This window comes from Myotis brandtii, unplaced genomic scaffold (assembly GCF_000412655.1).
Source record: "Myotis brandtii unplaced genomic scaffold, ASM41265v1 scaffold165, whole genome shotgun sequence".
Classification (NCBI taxonomy): Eukaryota; Metazoa; Chordata; class Mammalia; order Chiroptera; family Vespertilionidae; genus Myotis; species Myotis brandtii.
The window spans coordinates 4,907,507-4,926,056 of NW_005356042.1; the positions used below are offsets into that span (position 1 = coordinate 4,907,507).

At 47.7% G+C, this 18,550-nt stretch overlaps 2 protein-coding genes across 8 annotated transcripts in view; one reads left to right on the top strand and one right to left on the bottom strand.

Annotated features, from left to right (window-relative positions):
* Positions 1 to 219, bottom strand: part of BANP (BTG3 associated nuclear protein) — a 153,083-nt gene extending 152,864 nt beyond the window's left edge. For all 4 annotated transcript variants that reach the window (XM_014536666.1, XM_014536663.1, XM_014536664.1 and 1 more), the window contains exon 1: positions 91 to 219. The gene's annotated coding sequence lies outside the window, so the exon portion shown is untranslated. The remainder of the gene's footprint in view (positions 1 to 90) is intronic.
* Positions 220 to 14,238: 14,019 nt separating this feature from the next.
* Positions 14,239 to 18,550, top strand: part of CA5A (carbonic anhydrase VA, mitochondrial) — a 32,816-nt gene continuing 28,504 nt past the window's right edge. For 2 of the 4 annotated variants that reach the window (XM_014536670.1, XM_005862518.2), the window contains exons 1-2: positions 14,239 to 14,534; positions 17,205 to 17,372. In XM_014536670.1, coding sequence (XP_014392156.1) covers positions 14,378 to 14,534; positions 17,205 to 17,372 — 325 coding nt within the window. In that variant the 5' untranslated portion in view covers positions 14,239 to 14,377. Of the gene's footprint in view, positions 14,535 to 14,779; positions 14,869 to 17,204; positions 17,373 to 18,550 lie in introns of those variants that run through there. The other 2 variants (XM_005862520.2, XM_014536671.1) reach the window with 2 other exon arrangements.

Consider the following 18,550-nt stretch of genomic DNA (forward strand, 5'->3'; position numbering starts at 1 on the left):
GGGCGAAGGGAGGAGGGGAGATCTCGCTCTCGTCTCGCCCCGCGGGAAGGGGGAGGTGGAGACGCGACCGGCTGCGGGAGCTGCAATTACCGTGTGGGCTGCGGAATTCTCGTGGTGTTTGTCGGGGAGATGCGATAATGGCGCCCGTCCTCGCGAGAGAAGCCGCTGATCTGCGCAGGCGCTGGGAGTCGCTCCCCGCGGCCCTCCACCCTGCATCATCTGCGCAGACTCCCCGGACGGGCGCGCTGGGAGCGGGGGCGGGGTTTGTCGCTCTAGGCCTGCAGGGCGCGCCATCTCCCGCGCCCATAGCCGCCGAGCATGCGCACGCGTCCTGCTCCCGCGCCGCAGTTGGGACCCCGAAGAGTTTTTACTTCCCTATGGTGCGCCCGGGCTTCTCGCTTGCCGGTTAGAAGTCGCGTTGGTGGGCCGTTGGAGGAATTTGCATTTTCTTTGATATTGAAGGAATAGAAATTAGCTCTCCCCCAACGACTACATATCCCGGAGGGCCCTGCGCGATCCGGGAGCAGTGCATTCTAGGACTTGTAGTCCCGGCGTCTGCTCCATGCTTGCCGGTACTAGTAGTTTCTACATACTCTGGTCGCCCGGCCCGCGCCTTGGGCTGCTGGGACTTGTAGTTCATATGCTCGGGCTCACTGCTCCCGAGTGTGCTGGCTTCCGCTCTGGCGGGGTTCCCTCCCCACCCCCAAATAGGTGTAATCAGGGGTTCCCAGTGTCATTAATACAGTCTTGAGTGCACGCGAGTGGAAGAAATATATTGTGATATATTTTTACATATAATTAATGTTATGTTATATATCATATCTGTGCCAATGTAAATATAAGCTGTATGAATGCAAATATAGCATGAATGTGGATATAATATATGTATGTAGTATAACTGCGCGTTTGTGGGTACTCGTAGGAAAAAAATCCCAAATTATGGAGAATTCCCAGGAATGTTATTCCTGTGGTATCACCATTGCTTTTCATGTGTGCTGGAATTACCATTACTTTTCGTTTTTCTTCTTTATACTCTCCCCTATTTTCTGAGTTGTTTACACTGAGGAAGAATTCCTTTGGTCATTCAAATACAAGACTGTGGAACTATTTTCATTTGGAAAAGAAAATGCTTTACCATGATCATTTCCTTTTTGCCAACAATAAAACCCTGATTCGGGGTGGCAAGCAGTTGTGCAATGTTGGGCAACCTTGTTGAGATGAATTTGCATTTTCTTTGATATAATTCTTCCAAAATTAACACTCAGGGGTTCTGCTAAGGCTGGTCACTGGATTCCTTTCCAGGAAATGTGCCTTAAAGAAATTCTGAAGAAGAACCACAGAAGGTCCTCTGGAAAAGGTATTGTTATGGAAATTAGATATGTCCTATGTAGAGATGAAAAGTCCAAAGAGATTGGAAAATTTTTCTCAACAAGGCCTCATGGCTGGAAAGAGACCAAAGCAGGATTTGCAATCCCAAACACCTGAGTCTGCTCATGTGGGAGATTCTAAAAACTAACCACAAAAAATCCCGAGGCGAGGGGCGGGGGGTGTCCTCTTGAGAGCTCTGCCTTCTATCCTTCTACCTCAATCACAGCCAAATCTATACACTTAACTATGTAAGAATTCTTAACATTTTGCATCTGACAGGAAAGCAGGTAAATGTAGGGTAATATTTTTCATATTATTTCAAAGTATCACAAAGTCCTTGCTTGTAGCTCCCTTCCAGGTATAGGTTTGCCTGCCCAGCCTTGCACACTGTTTGGCTTCAAGCCATTGATGACAAAGTCATGATCAGAAATTAAACCAATCAGGGAGGAACCAAGATGGTGGTGTAAGTAAACACCTGTACTCGCTACCTCCCACAACCACATCAAAATTACAACTAAAATACAGAACAACCATCATTCAGAACCACCTGAAAGCTGGCTGAATGGAAGTTCTACAACTAGAAAAGTAAAGAAAGCATATTGAGACTGGTAGGAGGGATGGAGGCACAGAACGGGCTGGTCTGGCACCCATGTGTGCCACTTTTATATATATAAAGTTATTGATTTCAGAGAGGAAAAGAGAGGGAGAGAGATAGGAACATCAATAATGAGAGAGAATAATCGATTGGCTGCCTCCTGCACGCCCCACACTGGAGATCGAGCCTGCGACTCAGGCATGTGCCCTGACCGGGAATCGAACCATGACCTCCTGGTTCATAGGTTGATGCTCAACCATTGAGCCACGCCTGCCGGTCACGTGTGCCACTTTTTTAATCAGAAGGGAGATCATCTCTGCGGAGGCCACCTATGAAGAACAAGGGGTCCCAACCCCACACCAGACCCTCAGCCCAGGGTTCCAGAGCTGGGAAGAGAAGCCCCTGTTACTGTGGGCTATAAAAACCAATGGGGATTGTGGCTAAGAGACACAGAGGCTGCTGGAGACCCAGCTGTTCCTTTTAAAGAGCTGGGGCACAAATGCACTCTGACTTGATACCTTTGAGCTCCAGCAATGGGTGGCTCTGGGGGACTCAGACACATATGGGAAGGAACTGGATTGTCTAGCATCAGGGCAGGAACTCAGGGGCAGCTTTCTTCCAGACGGGTGCTCTCAAGGGTAATTGTTCCTGTGCTGGGATCTCCCCTTGCAGGGCTGACTGGAAGCTGTAGTGGGGTCTCAATCAGCCTGGAGCACACTGTTAGCTCCACCCTGAAGATTCCCTGAGACCTCACCCCATCCAGTTTGCAGCCCCAACCAAGCTATTTGCAGCAGCTTTTCCATATGAATGGCCTGTCCTGGCTGAGGCTTCAGACTTTGCTAAATTCTCTCAAACAAGCTGCAGTTGGTGACAGCATGCCCCAACCCTATCAATAAAAGGCCCAAGACCCAGCACTAGCACCAGCCTGCCTTGCTTCACAGCTGGGCCTTGCCTCCTACACAGCTGTTCTCCCACTATAGTTGCAGCTGGTCCTCACAGCCAATGGGCCTGGCAGTCAACTCCTCCCAGAGATGCCACCAGCAATCAAGGCTCAACTATAAGCCTGTGCACACAGCCCACACAGGGGCGCACCTAGAGTGCCCAGCCCAGGTGACCAGGGAGGTTGAGCCACGGGCCCTATAGGACACCTACTACACAAAACCACTCTACCAATTCTGGGAGATGTAGTAGCTCTACCTAATACATAGAAACAAACACAGGGAAGCAACCAAAATGCAGAGACAAAGAAACATGCCACAAATGAAAGAAATGGAAGTAAGCAAACTACTGGATACAGAGTTCAAAACCATGGTTATAAGTTTACTCAAGGATCTTCATGAGAGCTTCAAGGGATTTAGTGAGACTTTCAAGGATCTTAGTGAGAATTTTAATGACATGGAAAAGAACCAGTCAGAAATTAAGCATGCACTAACTGAAATAAAGAACAATTTACAGGGATTCAGCAGTAGAGTAGAGGATTCTAAGAACCAAGTCAATGATTTGGAATATAAGGAAGCAAAAAATGCCCAATCAGAAGAGCAAAAAAAAATAAAGAACCCAAAAATCTGAAGAAAAATATGTAAGGAGCCTCTGGGACAACTTCAAGCATACCAACATTTGCATTATGGGGATGCCAGACGGAGCTGAGAGAAAGCAATAAATTGAAAACCTGTTTGAAAAAATAATGACAGAAAACTTCCCCTACCTGGTGAAAGAAATAGACTTACAAGTCCAGGATGTGCAGAGTCCCAAACAAGAGGAACCCAAAGAGGCCCACACCAAGACACACCATAATTAAAATGCCAAGGTTAAAGACAAAGAGAGAATCTTAAAAGCAGCAAGAGGAAAGCAGTTACCTTGTAGGTAACTGTCAGCTGATTTCTCAACAAGAAATATTAAAAGTATTGAATAGTAAGGACCTACAACTAAGATTACTCTACGCAGCAAAGCTGTCATTTAGAATTGAAGGTCAGATTAAAAGCTTCACAAACAAGAAGAAATTAAAGGAGTTCATTACCACCAAACAGTATTACATGAAATGTTGAATGTTATTATTTAAAAAAAAGGAGAAGATGAAAAATATGAACAATAAAATGGCAACAAATATATATATCTGTCAACAATCGAATCTAGAAATCAAACTAAGCAAACAAGAAATCTAATGAACAAAATAAATTGGTGAATAAAACAGAATCAGAAGCATGGAAGCATGGAACAGACAGACGAATCTCAGAGGGAAGGAGGGAGATGGGTGGGAAGAGATTAACCAAAGATCTTACCTATGGACACAGACAGTAGGGTGGTGAAGGCATGGGGTGGGGGTGGAACCAAGTGGAGGGGGGCAATAGGGGCGGGGAAAGGGAACATCTGTAATGCTCTCAACAATAACTTTTTTTAAAAAGAAGTTAAATCAATCAAAAGTATAACTGTGCTTATGATTTATTTTTCATTTTGCAGCCCAGGAAGCTCAAATAGAGGAAGGTGTTAATATGCACATCTAGCTGGTTTGGGGGCAAACTGGAGTCCTGGAGATAGAGCCCAAATGATAATTCATGGATCCCACCCAGACCTGGGACAGGCCACAGCCACACGTTCTGGGCCTTCAAGAGATTTAAGGACCAGGAAGTGAAGTCAATAACATGGCAGAATAGGATCATCCCCATCATATCCTACCTCAGCAACAATGATTTGGCAGCCATCCATGGACAGATGTGCTTTTGTGGGACCTTTGGGATTTAGGTAAGAGACTGTTGAAACCCTAGTGGAGCCCAAAGCCAAGGAGGGCCATTTTGAGTCAGCTGCCCCCAGATGACAGACTCACTGACCTTGGTCTCAACTACAGATTCAGAAACAGACCATCCTCCTGTGGACTTGGCTACACTCCATTGGACCTTGGTCCTGCCACCAGCATCATCTGCCAAGGGACCCAGCAAGAATCAGGCCTTCCCAGGCCCCAAGTAACAGGCCCACTGAATTTGGTTCCAGCTGTGGACCCCGAAGCAGCCTGAGACCTGAGCTTAGCCCCTCTTAGCCGTGGTTCAGGAGCACTCCCACCCATCCAGGGACCCAGAGGGAGACACACTTATCCATAATGTGATATACACATGAACAAAATGAAGAATAAAAATTGCATGATCATCTCAATAAGTGCAAAAAAAAAGCATTTGACAAATTCAATATCCTTCATGATTAAAACTTTTAACAAATATGGTATAGAAGGAAAAAACTCAATATAATAAAGGCCATGCACGACAGGTCTATAACCCACATCATGCTCAATGGTGAAATGGTTGAAAACTTTTACTTTAAGATCAAGAACAAGCCTGTCTGGAGTGGCTCAGTGGTGAACCAGGAGCTCATGGTTTGATTCCTGGTCAGGGCACATGCCAGGGTTGTGAGCTCAATCCCCGGTAGGGGATGTGCAGGAGGCAGCCAATCAATGATTCTCTCTAATCACTGATGTTTCTATTTCTCCCTCCCTTCCTCTCTGAAATTAATAAGAATATATTTAAAACAAGACAAAAATGCCTGTTCCTATTTAAAATACTACTGGAGCCCTAGCCATTTTGGCTCAGTGGATAGAGCGTTGGCTGCAGACTAAAGGGTCCAGGTTCGATTCCGGTCAAGGGCACATACCTCAGTTTCAGGTGGCAACCAATTGATGTGTCTCTCTCACATCAATGTTTCTTTCTCTCTGTCTCTCCCCTTCCCTTCCATTCGCTTTAAAAACCAATGGAGCCCTGGCTGGTTTGGTTCAGTGGATGGAGCATCGGCCTGCGGACTGAGGGGTCCCAGGTTCCATTCCGGTCAAGGGCATGTACCTTGGTTGTGGGCACATCCCCAATGGGGGGTGTGCAAGAGGCAGCTGATCGATGTCTCTCTCTCATCGATGTTTCTAACTTTCTATCCCTCTCCCTTCCTCTCTATAAAACATCAATAAAAATATTTTTAAAAATGGAAAAAATATTCTTGGGTGAGGATTAACAAAATAATAATAATCTACACTAATAAAAGACAAACATGCAAATTGACCATACCTTCACTATGCCTTAAGCCATGCCCACCAGCCAATCAAAGCGACTAAATGCAAATTAACCCAACCAAGATGGTGGCCGGCAGCCATGGAGCTGGAGCAAGCAGGAGGCTTGGTTGCCCCAATGATGGAGGAAGCCAAGCTTCCCTCCTGCCTGCCCTGGCCGGCTCTGAGCTCCTCTCAAGGCTACAAAGTTTCAATTATAGAAGGTAAATAAATCCCAGAATAAAAAAAGAAAAAGAAAAAAAGGAGAGGCTGGGAGCTTCCATCACTGGGGGGGGCTTGGCCAGCCTGAAAACGGCCCTCAGCCCCTCACCCAGACTGGCCAGGCCCCCCAGTGGGGACCCCCCACCCTAAAGGGGGTGTGGCCAGCCTGAAAACAGCCATCAGCCCCTCACCCAGTCTGGCCAGGCACCCCAGTGGGGACCCCCGCCCTGAAGGGGGTGTGACCAGCCTGCAAACACCCATCAGCCCCTCACCAAGGCTGGCCAGGCACCCCAGAGGAACCCCCACCCTGATCCAGGACACACTTCAGGGCAAACCAGCTGGCCCCCACCCATGCACCAGGCCTCTATCCTATATAATAAAAGGGTAATAGGCAAACTGACCCTAACAGCAGAACGACTGGGAATGACTGGTCACTATGACACACACTGACCACCAGGGGGCAGAAGCTCAATGCAGGAGCTGCCCCTTGGTGGTCAGTGCGCTCCCACAGTGGGAGCTCTGCTCAGCCACAAGCAAGGCTTACGGCTGCCAGTATAGCAGTAGTGGTGGGAGCCTCTCCCGCCTCCTCAGCAGCGCTAAGGATGTCCTACTGCAGCTTAGGCCTGCTCCCCGCTGGCAAGTGGACATCCCCCGAGGGCTCCCGGGCTGCCAGAGGGATGTCTGACTGCCAGCTTAGGCCCAATCCCCTTGACTGGCTGCCTCCTGCATGTCCCCTACTGGGGATTAAGCCTGCAACCTATGCATGTGTCCTGACTGGAAATTGAACTGGTGACCTTAGGTGCACAGGACAACACTCAAACAACTGAGCCACACTAGCCAGGACAGAAATAATAATCTTTTCCATAAATGCTACTAAGAAAACAATATCAGCATGCAAAAGCATGAAATGTGCCCCCTATCTCACACCATACATAAAATTAGCACTAGAAGTGTATTAAAGACCTGAAACCATAAAACTCCTCAAAGAAAACATAGGGGAAACTCCTTCATACAGGCTTTGGCAGTGATTATTTTGGCGATGACACCAAAAGCACAAGCAGCAAAAGCAAAAACTAAAGTTTCTGTGCAGCAAAATGAAAAGACAACATACAAAATGGGAGAAAATATTTGTTAACCATATATCTGAAAATCAGTTAATATCAAAATATATAAGGAACTTATACAACTAAACAGCAAAGAAAAAAAAAACACCCAACAACCTGATTTTGAAATTGGCAGAGGAACTGAATGGACATTTTTCCACAGAAGTGATTATAGCTACATGAAAAAGTGCTCACTGTCATGAATCATCAGGGAAATGCAAATCAAAACCACAATGAGTTATCTTCTCACACCTGTTAGAATGGCTATAATCAGGAAGACCAGAGATAACAAGTTTTAGTGAGAATGTAGAGAAAAAGGACCCTGAGCACTGCTGGTGGAAAAGCCATTATGGAAAACTGTATGAAGTTTCCCCAAAAAATTAAAAATAGAGTTACTGTATGATTAAGCAATCCCACTTCTGGGTACTTACCCAAAGGAAAGAACTCAGTACATTGAAGAGATATCTGCTCCCCCATGTTTATTGCAGCATTGTTCACATTCACCAGGACAGGGAAACAACCTAAGTATCTACCAATGAATGAATGCACAAGAAGATGTGAGATATCACACACACACACACCACCACCACCACCACCACCAACAACAACAACAACAACAACAGCAATGTGGATGTGCCTAGCCCTAGAGGACAAATACTGAATGATCTCATATGTGGAATCTAAAATAGTCAAACTTACGGATACAGAGAGTACTTGCCAGGGACTGCGAGGTGGGGAAATAAGAGAGATTGGTCCATGGATACAAACTTTTAGTGATATGATGAATAAGTTTTGCAGATCAAATGTACAGCATAGTGACTATCTATAATAATTAAAGGGTAATATGCTAATTAGACCGGACGTCTTCCGGACATCCTTCCTGACGAAGCCAGGCTGGAGGAAAGCCAACCAGGTCCCTGGTGCCTGAGGGAAGCCGGTGCCGGCAGCTGGGAGAAGGAAGGCCTACTCTTCCATGAATTTTCATGCATTGGGCCTCTAGTAATTAATAATACTGTATAGCAGCGTTTTCAACTGGTGTGCCACAAGAATTTTTAAAACATGCTACTTAGGGGCACTGACCTCTTTTCCCTTAGATTGTCAAATAAAAAAATGGCAACAGCCAACACAATAGCCACCTGGTGTGAATGCCTTGTCTTGAACCATAAATATATAGGTCATATAATAGAGTTGCATATTATTGGTCAATTCACATAATACCTATTTTTGTCAGGTGGACAAGAAATATATTTTCTGGTGTGTTGCAGAATTTTAGTAATTACTTTATGTGTGCCATGAGAAGAAATAAGCTGAAAATTGCCGGAAGCCGGTCCATCCTTGCTGCTTGACACAGTTGCTGCAGGGAAGAAACATCTGCACAGCATATGTCTCAAGGGACCTGGCGTAAATGGCATACTGTTCTTAATATGTTTGCTCCCCTTCTTGGCACTATGTGTTTTAACCAAGGTCACCTCTCCGAGAAAGGTTGTTTCCCCAGGTAGGGATTTTTCCCTGAAGTTAGGGAGGGAATAAAATCCCTTAACTAAGTGCCAGGCGGGTAGTTAATCACTTTAACTACGAACGATCACGCTCAAGCTACATAATCTTTACTCCCTGGAATGGAGATAAGAAATGCCCTAACCTTTGGAATAGAAATTGATAGGATTAAAATCAACTGGTATAAATTCAGATGAAACAAGACAACAGAACACAGAACCTAGAGACAGAACCTACACAGAACCTGGCTGGAGAATCTGGAGAACCTGGCTGGAGAACCTCGCTATGATGATCAACTGAAAGCTGTCTCTGTGTCATTCCTTCTTCGCCGACTCCGTCCACACCTTTGGGAACCCCTGGACCTGTTGGGGCTGGACCCCAACAGAAAATCGCTGTTGTATAGCATACTAGAAATTGACTAAGATCTCAAGTATTCTCATCACAGGTGATGAAGGTGTTAGTTAATCTGATTGTGGTAATCCTTTTAGAATTTACACATTTATTAAATCATCATTTTATTTGTCAATTATACCTCTAGAAAGCTAGACAATAAACACTTTCAGAAAACATAAAAGCAGTAAGGACCTGACCCAAACACTGTTGCAGGAATACGATGTCCTGCGGAACTGGGAAAGCTACCTAAACTCCCTGGGCCTTTGTTTCCTGGAAATAGGGTAGGAAGACCTCATGAAAGTTAGCTGTGAGTAGCGTGCCTTTGAGTACAGACTCAGTGGGTTCCACTGGACCAGTAACATAGCATCCCTGGTCTCAATGTCCTCATCTGTAAAATGAGACAATACAGTCTACCCACAGAGTTGTTTCTAAGTTTTGAAATTGACTATGGAAAGTGCTTGCTCACAGCATTTGACACAAAAGAGAGACCCTGATACTTTCTGTAAAAAAAAAAATATATATATCTATACAAATGACTTACACAATAAAACTACTACCAATCTACTACCAATGAAAACAAATATCTTAGCCACCATGATTGATTGCTCTCTAGATCCCAATTTCTGTGCTTTTGCCTAAATCATGTGATAGCCCCCTGGTCCATCTATACTTTGCCAAATCTGCTTGACTGCTTTTTTTCTCTGTTTTTCCCTTATTGCATTTATAAAATTTTACCATTTTGAAGTGCATAGGAATTAAGTACATTCACAATGTTGTGCAAGAATCTCCACTAACTCGTTCCAGAACTTTTTATTACTCCAAAAGGAAACCTCATACCCTTTATCAGTCACTCCCCCTTCCTTCCTTGCCCCCTTCCCCCAGCCCCTGGAAACCACTGATCTCCTTTCTATCTCTACATACTATTTCATAGTATTTGCCTATGCTGAGTATTTCATGTAAGTGGCATCATACAATATGCGACCTTTTGTGACTGGCTTCTTTCACTCAACATAATGTTTTCAAGGTTCATTCATGTTGTAGCATGTGTCAGCATTTCACTTTTTTACGCTAATAGACTTTGTTTTTTAGAACAGTGTTCAGTCCACAGTAAAGTTGAGCAGAAAGGAACAGAGATTTCCCATATGCCCCTGGCCTCCCCCGGTTCCAGCATCCCTCACCAGAGTGATGCATTTGTTGCAGGTAAACTTACATTGACACATCATCACTCAGGGCCCGTCAGTTCACTCTTCCCGTTGCACACTCTTTGTATCTTTAGCTATTGTTTTCTCCCAGTCTACGACTTGTCTTGACAGCGTCTTTCACAGAGCAGTTTTTAATTTTATTGAAGTCCAGCATATCTATGATTTTTTTTTCATGCATCATGCCTTTGGTGTTATGTCTGAAAAGTCATTGCCAAATCTGAGGTCATGTAGGTCTTCTCCTATGTTATCTTCTAGGAGTTTCATAGTTTGTATTTTACATTGAGCTCTGTGATCCATTTTAAGTTATGTGTGTGTGTGTGTGTGTGTGTGTGTGTGTGTGTGTGTGTAGGGTGTAAGGTCTATATCTGCTTGCATTTATTTTGCATGTGCATGTCCAGATGTTCCAGCACCATTAGTTGACTCTTTTCTCCATCACACTACCTTTATTTCTCTGTCGTAGATCACTTGACTATGTTTATGTGGGTCTATTCTGTCCTATTGATCTGTTTGTCTGTTCTCTCACCAATACCACACGGTCTTGATTACTGTAGCTTCATTCTTTTTTTATGTCTGAATAATTGCGTTTAGGTGATATACCACTTTAATTTGTCCATGGATAGACATGTGGGTTATTCCTGCCTTTTGGTCATTGTGAATGAAGCTGCTATGAACATTTGTGTACACGTGTTTGTGTGGGTGTATGTTTTCATTTCTCTTGCGTATAAGCCTAGGAATAGAATTGCTGGGTCACATGGTAACTCTGAGTTTAACTTATTGAAGAAGCTGCTTGACTTCCTAAATGTTTTGGGTGAGTAAAAGCTGACTTCCTGACTCAGAGGCCCACATGGAGAGGAGCTGCCGCCAGCCGGCACCGCCTCACCAGCCGTGTGAGCGCGCCATCCTGGCGGTGGATCCTCCAGCCCCAGAGGAGCCACCTCAGCCGGTGCCTCCTGGACCAGAGATGGGCTGTTTCCAGTGAGCCCTGCCCACATTACACGTGTTGTTTTTAGCCACTAAGTTTGGGGGTGGTTTGTTAAGCAGCAATTGATAATTGGGGCATAGGCTTTCACACACACTTTATAGTCCAACTAAAACTCTAGCACCAGGTGATAGGTTAGAATAGATGATTGGCCATTGCCTCCAAAACAACGTGCACTGATTGTGCACCTTACGTGTATGCCCGTGGAAGCAACCAACAGCCATGTGGTCGGGCTCAAAGAAATAATGAGCTCAAGGCCACGAACTTGAGTCCTGCCTGGGCCACTTTCTAGCCAGGGAGGACTTAGACCGTGCATGTCAGCTTTGGTTCCTTCATCTGTAAGATAAAAAGTAAACTATCTACTAAGTTAGGACCCTTTGGAATAGAGAGAAAAAATTAACAAGCTTAATAAAAGGAACTTCAGGATTCACATAAATGAAAAGTTTGGAAGTGGAGTTCAGGATATAGGAATAGGAATTGTTTGGCTGAACAATATCATAGTCTCTCTGTGTCACTTTCTCTCAAATATCTCCTCTTTCTAAACTAATGTATCGACTGGCTGACCCTGGTGGTTCTTATTATGATAGCAAGATGCCCTTCAGTGATAACCATTAGGCTTCTTGGAGGGAAAAGTTTATTACTCACACCAGGGGGCACCCAGCAAGGCCCCTAGTGGAGAGAGAGCAGGGGCCTGGAGTTCTCCTTTGTTGGGGTCGAACGTGGAGGCCTGGGGTTTCATGGGCTCACTTTTTATTGGTGAATTTAAAATAGAAGAGCAAGAAGGTGAAGTGCGGGAAGAGAAGAAAACAAGTGGCCCAAAGGGCCAGTTATTAAGTCAACCAAGATCTTTAAACAAGGTGCCTCAGTGCGGGTGCCAGGCTCCTCAGCCAGTGTGTGGCTGGTGTCCTAGTACTGGAGGCAGCCGTCTTTGAAGTGGACGCCTCTTTGAAATGAATGCCAGGGCAGTCAAAGCTTCACTCCGACACTTGCATTACAAAAAAGAAAAGCCACTGTCAGGGCGCACACTACAGTTCCTCAGTGTTTGTGGTGCTGCTGGTGCAAACAGACTCCCTGTGGTGTAGACGCACAGCACATACAGCCACGGCAGGCCTGCCACCTGGGTGTGTAAGTGCCCTCCGCGATGCTGCACAACGATGAAAGCACCCAACGACCCATTTCTCAGAAGACATCTCTGTCATTAAGCGACACATGACCGAGTAAGCTTAAATATCATGGAAATTTCCAGAAAGAGCCACAAGACCCTGCAATCAGCAGTTCACTCTGGAAAAGAGAGACTTTTTCTTTTGACCTTTGAACTGCTGGTACGATAGATGGCTTTTACGTATTTTTAGTGGCAGAGATTTCGGTTTCTAGCGCCAACAGTTGAAGTGATGTAGGAGTCAGCTGTGAGGGATGTGCAGGTTGAGATGGGCTGATAATATTTTCTAAGCAAAGCAGAGCCCTGCTATGTGGCTCCGAGGAAAATAGGTAGACACAGACCTGCAGGGCTGGCCAGGGATGCGATCTACCTAAAATAGGCGGCTGAAGGTGGCAGGGCAGCCTGGATGGCCGAGGACATGCCCTTAAGAGCAAAGAGGACCTGTGAGTGTCAGCTGACCGCTTGCTCATGCCAGGAAGCCAGCACTCATCCAGGGCCTGCATGGCGCTCGGCATGTAGTACTGGCAGCAGGACCATTCTAAGCACTTTACGCATATAATCCATTAAACCCTCACAACAACCCAACAGAGTTTTATTTCCTCACTTTACAGATGATGAAACAGAGGCAGAGGTGAATGAATGAATGAAGCTACCTTGGGTAGCTACATTTCTAAAATGACCATGTAGGAGGATAAGCATAGACAGGGTGTCCCCCAAAAATGTATACACACTTCAACAGCTGATAGCTCAATTTTGAAAATGAAATGTATTTTAATGAACACTGCCTTTATAATTATTTAAAGTACGTGTAGACATTTTTGAGGGACACCCTATATTCCAGAGTTATTTTTTGTTGATTGCAACAAAGGCAATGAACCACGGGCCTGTCAGAGAATTGGGCGAAAGCTGTAGACCAACCATGCGTGTGATCACGGGATCCTTGGGTGCCCGGAGCCCAAAGTGGACGCAAGGTTCAGAACTCGTTCTGCCGGGTCTTTCAGACCTGAGACCCTGGGATAAGTTGTGATATTCCTTGTCCCCTTGAAGTTTCTAAGTTTAACACCCACACACACACCAAAAAGGTACAAACTTCTCCAGCTCTGTAGTCATCATTTCACGGGTAAAAGTGGGAAATAAATGCCATGTAGTCCAAAGTAAGTTTGTTTGTTATCTGGCACGTGCAAATATTACAAGTTGAATAATGAGGAGGACCATCTACTTTGTCCATATGTGGACAGTTTGTGCATGAAAGGGGCACCGCAGCCCGGGAGTCCTGGGCTAACCAGGGCGGCTTACTTGGGCAGAACACATTTGTATCGAATCATGTCTGTTTTATGGAGAAGGGGGACTGCCCCACCCACCCGCAGCTTTGGTTCCCATCCCTGCACTTTTGAACCTATTGTTCCCTGTACATATACACAGCGTGGCTTTGTGCTTGGTCTGGAGCGGCCCGAGGCCGGAGAGCTGCTCACTCCAGATTAGAGGTCAACACCAAGAGCAGGGACTTCGCCCTCCCCATGTGCCCTCACCTGCTCCCCGGGCTCACAGCAGGCCTGCCTCCCTGTCCTGCTCACCTCACTGTTTACCAGATCAAAGCACAGTGACCCCAGGGGCCTGGCCGCAGTGAAGGCCACTTGTCCCAGTGCACTCACCCCCTAAGCCAAACCAAGTGTCATCCCAGAAGCCAGGGCGGGCCTGGGTTGAAATTTAACTACCAAGGCTCATGGTTTGGGCGAGTTTTTACAATAAGAAGTGGGTCCAATCCACTCCACCGGTTTCCCAGTCAAAGTGAGGATAGCAGGAAAGACCCTCTCTTTATTGGGCTCCGCGGGGACAGACCCAAGATGCTCAGGACCCCGATGCTGGGCAGGAACCATGCGAAGTCCTCAGGCTTCTCCGTCTTGGCCAAGCAGGCGTGGGGGGCTCTACGAAGCCATCAGCTGAGGCCTGAGCGACTGTGCTCCCAGGTGCCCTGTGCGCAGAGAAGTAGGAATAACGCTTGTAAGTAGAATTTCCTAGTATCCTCCAGTTTCCCCAAATGCAATTAGATGTTTAGCTAATTTTAGGGTGTCTTTCAGAATGAAGGCAGCCTGGAGCCAGAAGGCTTGGGTTCAGATTTCCACTCCGTCTCTTTTCCTTTGGGCGACCTTAGACAAGTTCTTTAACCTGATTCATCCCGAAAGGCGGGGTTGGGAGGGCCAGAGGTTTGGAACAAGACAGGCACCCCTTCCCCAAGACAAGCTGTTATTATAAAACATCCAGCCCCGAAGGATCAAATGAGCCAGTATCAGAGCTTCAAACCTCCCCAGCAGAGAACATTCTCGGCAAACAGGCAGTAAGTACACCCAACCACTCTGTCCAGGGACTGCCCGCTCTGTCCGCCTCACTCCAGCATTTGCGTGCTTAATGCTCTGTGAACTTGGATGCATCCTTTCTACTTTCTGAGTCTCAGATTCTCCTCTCAGAAAAAGGGTCTGCATTGAAGGCTGATAAGGTGGCTTCTGAGGTAAATAGTCCACACTTCCCAGGACTGGGTAGTTCACAGAGCCCGGGCCTCAGAGCCAGCCGCTCCTGGGGCCAGGCAGTGGTGACACCTGTCTGCAGGGGGAGCTGGGTGGTGTCCTCATCTATACAATGGGATGACTTGGTGTCGCACGGGGCTGCATCGAGATGAACTGGTGCGTGGAAAGCCCGGCACACCCAGGCTCTCAGTGAGCACTGTTAGTTCTTTCCCATGAGACTGTGGGTCCACCCTGAGGACGATGCTGAACTCTGTCTCGAAACCACAGGGCATTTTAGAGGAGCACTCCAGGCTCCACTGGGGTTCTGCCAGGCCAGAACTCAGGCCGTGAAGCGAGGGCAGGCAGCCTGGGCCGTGCCGACCACACGCCCTGGGTAAGCCCGGGCTCAAGCTTTGAGAGGACTGTGGTGCTCAGGAGCTGCTATGGGCCTCCGAGAGCAGGGAACCCACCGAGTCCTCCAGGACGAGGGTGGCACAGAGATGGAAACCAAGGTCACCAGGATGCACTTCAAGCCCCCAACCAGCAGGGGCTGGGATGGAAGTCCGGTCCCACCCCCAGCCCCAGTCCTTTCAGTTACCCCCACTCCGAGTGGGGTGCTCAGACCAGCCGTTGCAGCACCACCTGGGAGCTTGCGAGAAATGAGGAACCTCAGGCCCCACCCCAGACTTACCTGAGATTTCAAACCATAAGAAGCATATTCACTCATAGAGAAGACCCTCCCGCAGGTCCCCCCCAGCCCCAATTCCCAGAGTGCTTTGCAGTGCAGCCGCCTGACGCTTTCCCCATGCAAAGAGAAACCTATCCACGCATCACAAAACTTTCCAAAAAGCAAAAAGTACTGCACTGCGCATGCTTGTCTGCATTTGGTTTTCTTTCTTAGCTGTACACATCTCCACACTGTCTCTCAGTAACTGTCCTCTCTGAGTGCTTAGTTCAACCATTAGGAGCATCAGACCACGTGGATGGAATCTTGGCCTCACCACTTTGTGGCTGCCTGCCCCTCGGCACGTTTCTTACCCTCTCAGAGCCTCAGTTTTCTCACCTGTAAAAGGTGAGTAATAAGCCCGTGGGTGTGGCTCAGTGGTTGAGCATCAACCCATGTACCAGGAGGTCACGGTTTGATTCCGGTCAGGCCACATGCCCGTGTTGCAGGCTCAATCCCCAGTAGGGGGCATGCCGGAGGCAGCTGATGGATGATTCTCTCATCATTAATGTTTCTAGCTCTCTCTCCCTCTCCCTTCCTCTCGGAAATCAATAAAAATATATTAAAAGAAATAAAAGAAAAGAGAGAAGAAAAGAAAGGCTTGGACCAGTGCTTGGCATCTTGTGAGAACTCTCTGAGCACTGTTATTATCGTCATGGGCCATCATACGCATGTCCCTGTATTTAGCCATTACCCTGTTGGGAGACATTGATGGTGTTCAATTTTTAATTCTTACAAACCATACTCTCCCACATCTTTCACACGTGTGCAGGACAGAATAACAAAGTAACTGTATCGAGTGCCTAAATCGATTTATGCTGTATTTATGCTGTAGTTTTCAAACTGCTGGTGGGGGAATCCCAGGGGTTCTCTTCACTGTTTTGTTTATTGGGATTTGGCAAAACATTTCATTTGTGGGGGAAAGAACACTTGCTACTAAAAATGATTGGGAATCACTGGTGGTGTGGTCCCAAGAGAGTCAGAGTTATGAAATGTTCAGAAATAATTTTAGGGACCATTTCAATGAAGCGTGCTCAGACCACGTTTCAGTGTGTGTGTAAGCTACCTTTTACCAGCAGCGGGCATCTCTTCCGAAGTCTGTGATCAGTGACTGTCGTGTTGGTAGCTTAAAGTCGGCCCTGGAAGGAGTATCCCCCGTGGTAATCAACAAACCTTCCACCTCAGAGCTTCTTCTCCCCAGCTGAGCTGGTCACTAACCTTCAGCAGCACACCAGTGCGTGCTCTCAAACATTTAGCAAGCCGTTCTTGCTCATTTGTCTGCAGGGCTTGGGTTCGGCTCACCCTGGCTGGGCTGGGCTCCAAGCTGGGTCGTCGGATCTGTTCAACATGCCTCTCATCCTTCCTGCACATGGGCCAACCTGGGACCCACGGGAGGAGCTCTGTGAACACTTACTGAACGGTTTAAGCGGCGTCACTCCTTTGCAGGCTGTGATGGGCAACACCTTTTCCTCAGTGGCAGGGACGGTGTCCACGCCGAGGTTTCATCGTTGGCGGCCCCTTCAGCCTTCATGAAATGTCACAAATGCACACTAAAGACCCCCACTCTTCTGCACCTTGCATCTCTGTGTGGGGGGCAGCTGAGTCCCCGGTCAGGTGAGGCTGCCTCTGTGACACTTAGCTGTTCCCGTGTCTGTCCATGCTAAGGGTCGTGCAGCCATGTAAATCCCCGTTTTCCCTTAGGGAGGATGGGTGTGAACATGACAGTGCATGGCAGTGTGTGTTAAATGTCGCTTCCCATCAGACACAATCATGGTTTATGCAGCTCAGAGGGGTTTGGGAGAGAACAGACAATGGAAGACCAGGCACTCGGGGTACAGATCTGGGTTAGAGCAGAAGGAGGCTGAACAAAGGACACCAGACAAAGGCGAGGCCGATTATCCGGCTCTGAGTCTGCTGTCATCCTTTCATCATCAGGAACTGGAGAGGCAGAGCGCTGGACAGCTGCAGGGTGCCCGGGCCGCTCTTTCTCTCAGCCCAGCCAGTCATTGCTTTAGGGCACTGGGCAGAGTGGGGGCTAACATGGATTCCACAACCTGCTATTATTATATACTACTAGAGGCCCGGTGCACGAAATTTGTGCACTCGGTGGGGGGCATGGTCCCTCAGCCTGGATTGCAAGAGGGTGCAGGCCAGGCTGAGGGACCCCACTGGTGCACGATTCGGGCTAGGGAGGGACACAGGAGGTTGGCCAGCCGGGAGGGACCGCTGGAGGGCTCCAGGGCATGTCCGGCCCATCTCACTCAGTCCTGATCTGCCAGACCCCAGCAGCGAGCTCACCTAACAGTCAAAGCATCTGCCACCTGGTGGTCAGTGCAAGTCATAGCGAGCAGTTGAGTGGCCTTAGCATATCATTAGCATACTAGAGGCCCGGTGCACGAAATTTGTGCACTCGGTGGGGGGCATGGTCCCTCAGCCTGGCCTGTGCCCTCTTGCAGTCTGGGGCCCCTCGGGGGCCCCTTCCCCTGGCTGCTGGCACCAGTTTTCCTCCGGCGCCCGGAACCCAGGCCTTCGCTCTTCGCCGGGAGGGGCCCAGGCCCTGGGGGCATGGTGGAGGCCAGCATGGCAGGAGAGGGGCTTAGCTCCTCGCCTGCCACGCACGGGCCCCAGGGGCGTGGTGGAGTGTCCACATCAGGGGGGCTCTCCAACCCCACCAGCCACCCTGGTATCTGACCAGCATTTGGTCTGAGAGGTCCCTGCCACTGGCACCACTTATTGTGCTCCACCAGGGGGCAGTGTCCTCCCCATACCCCTGATCTCAGAGCAGAGATTCC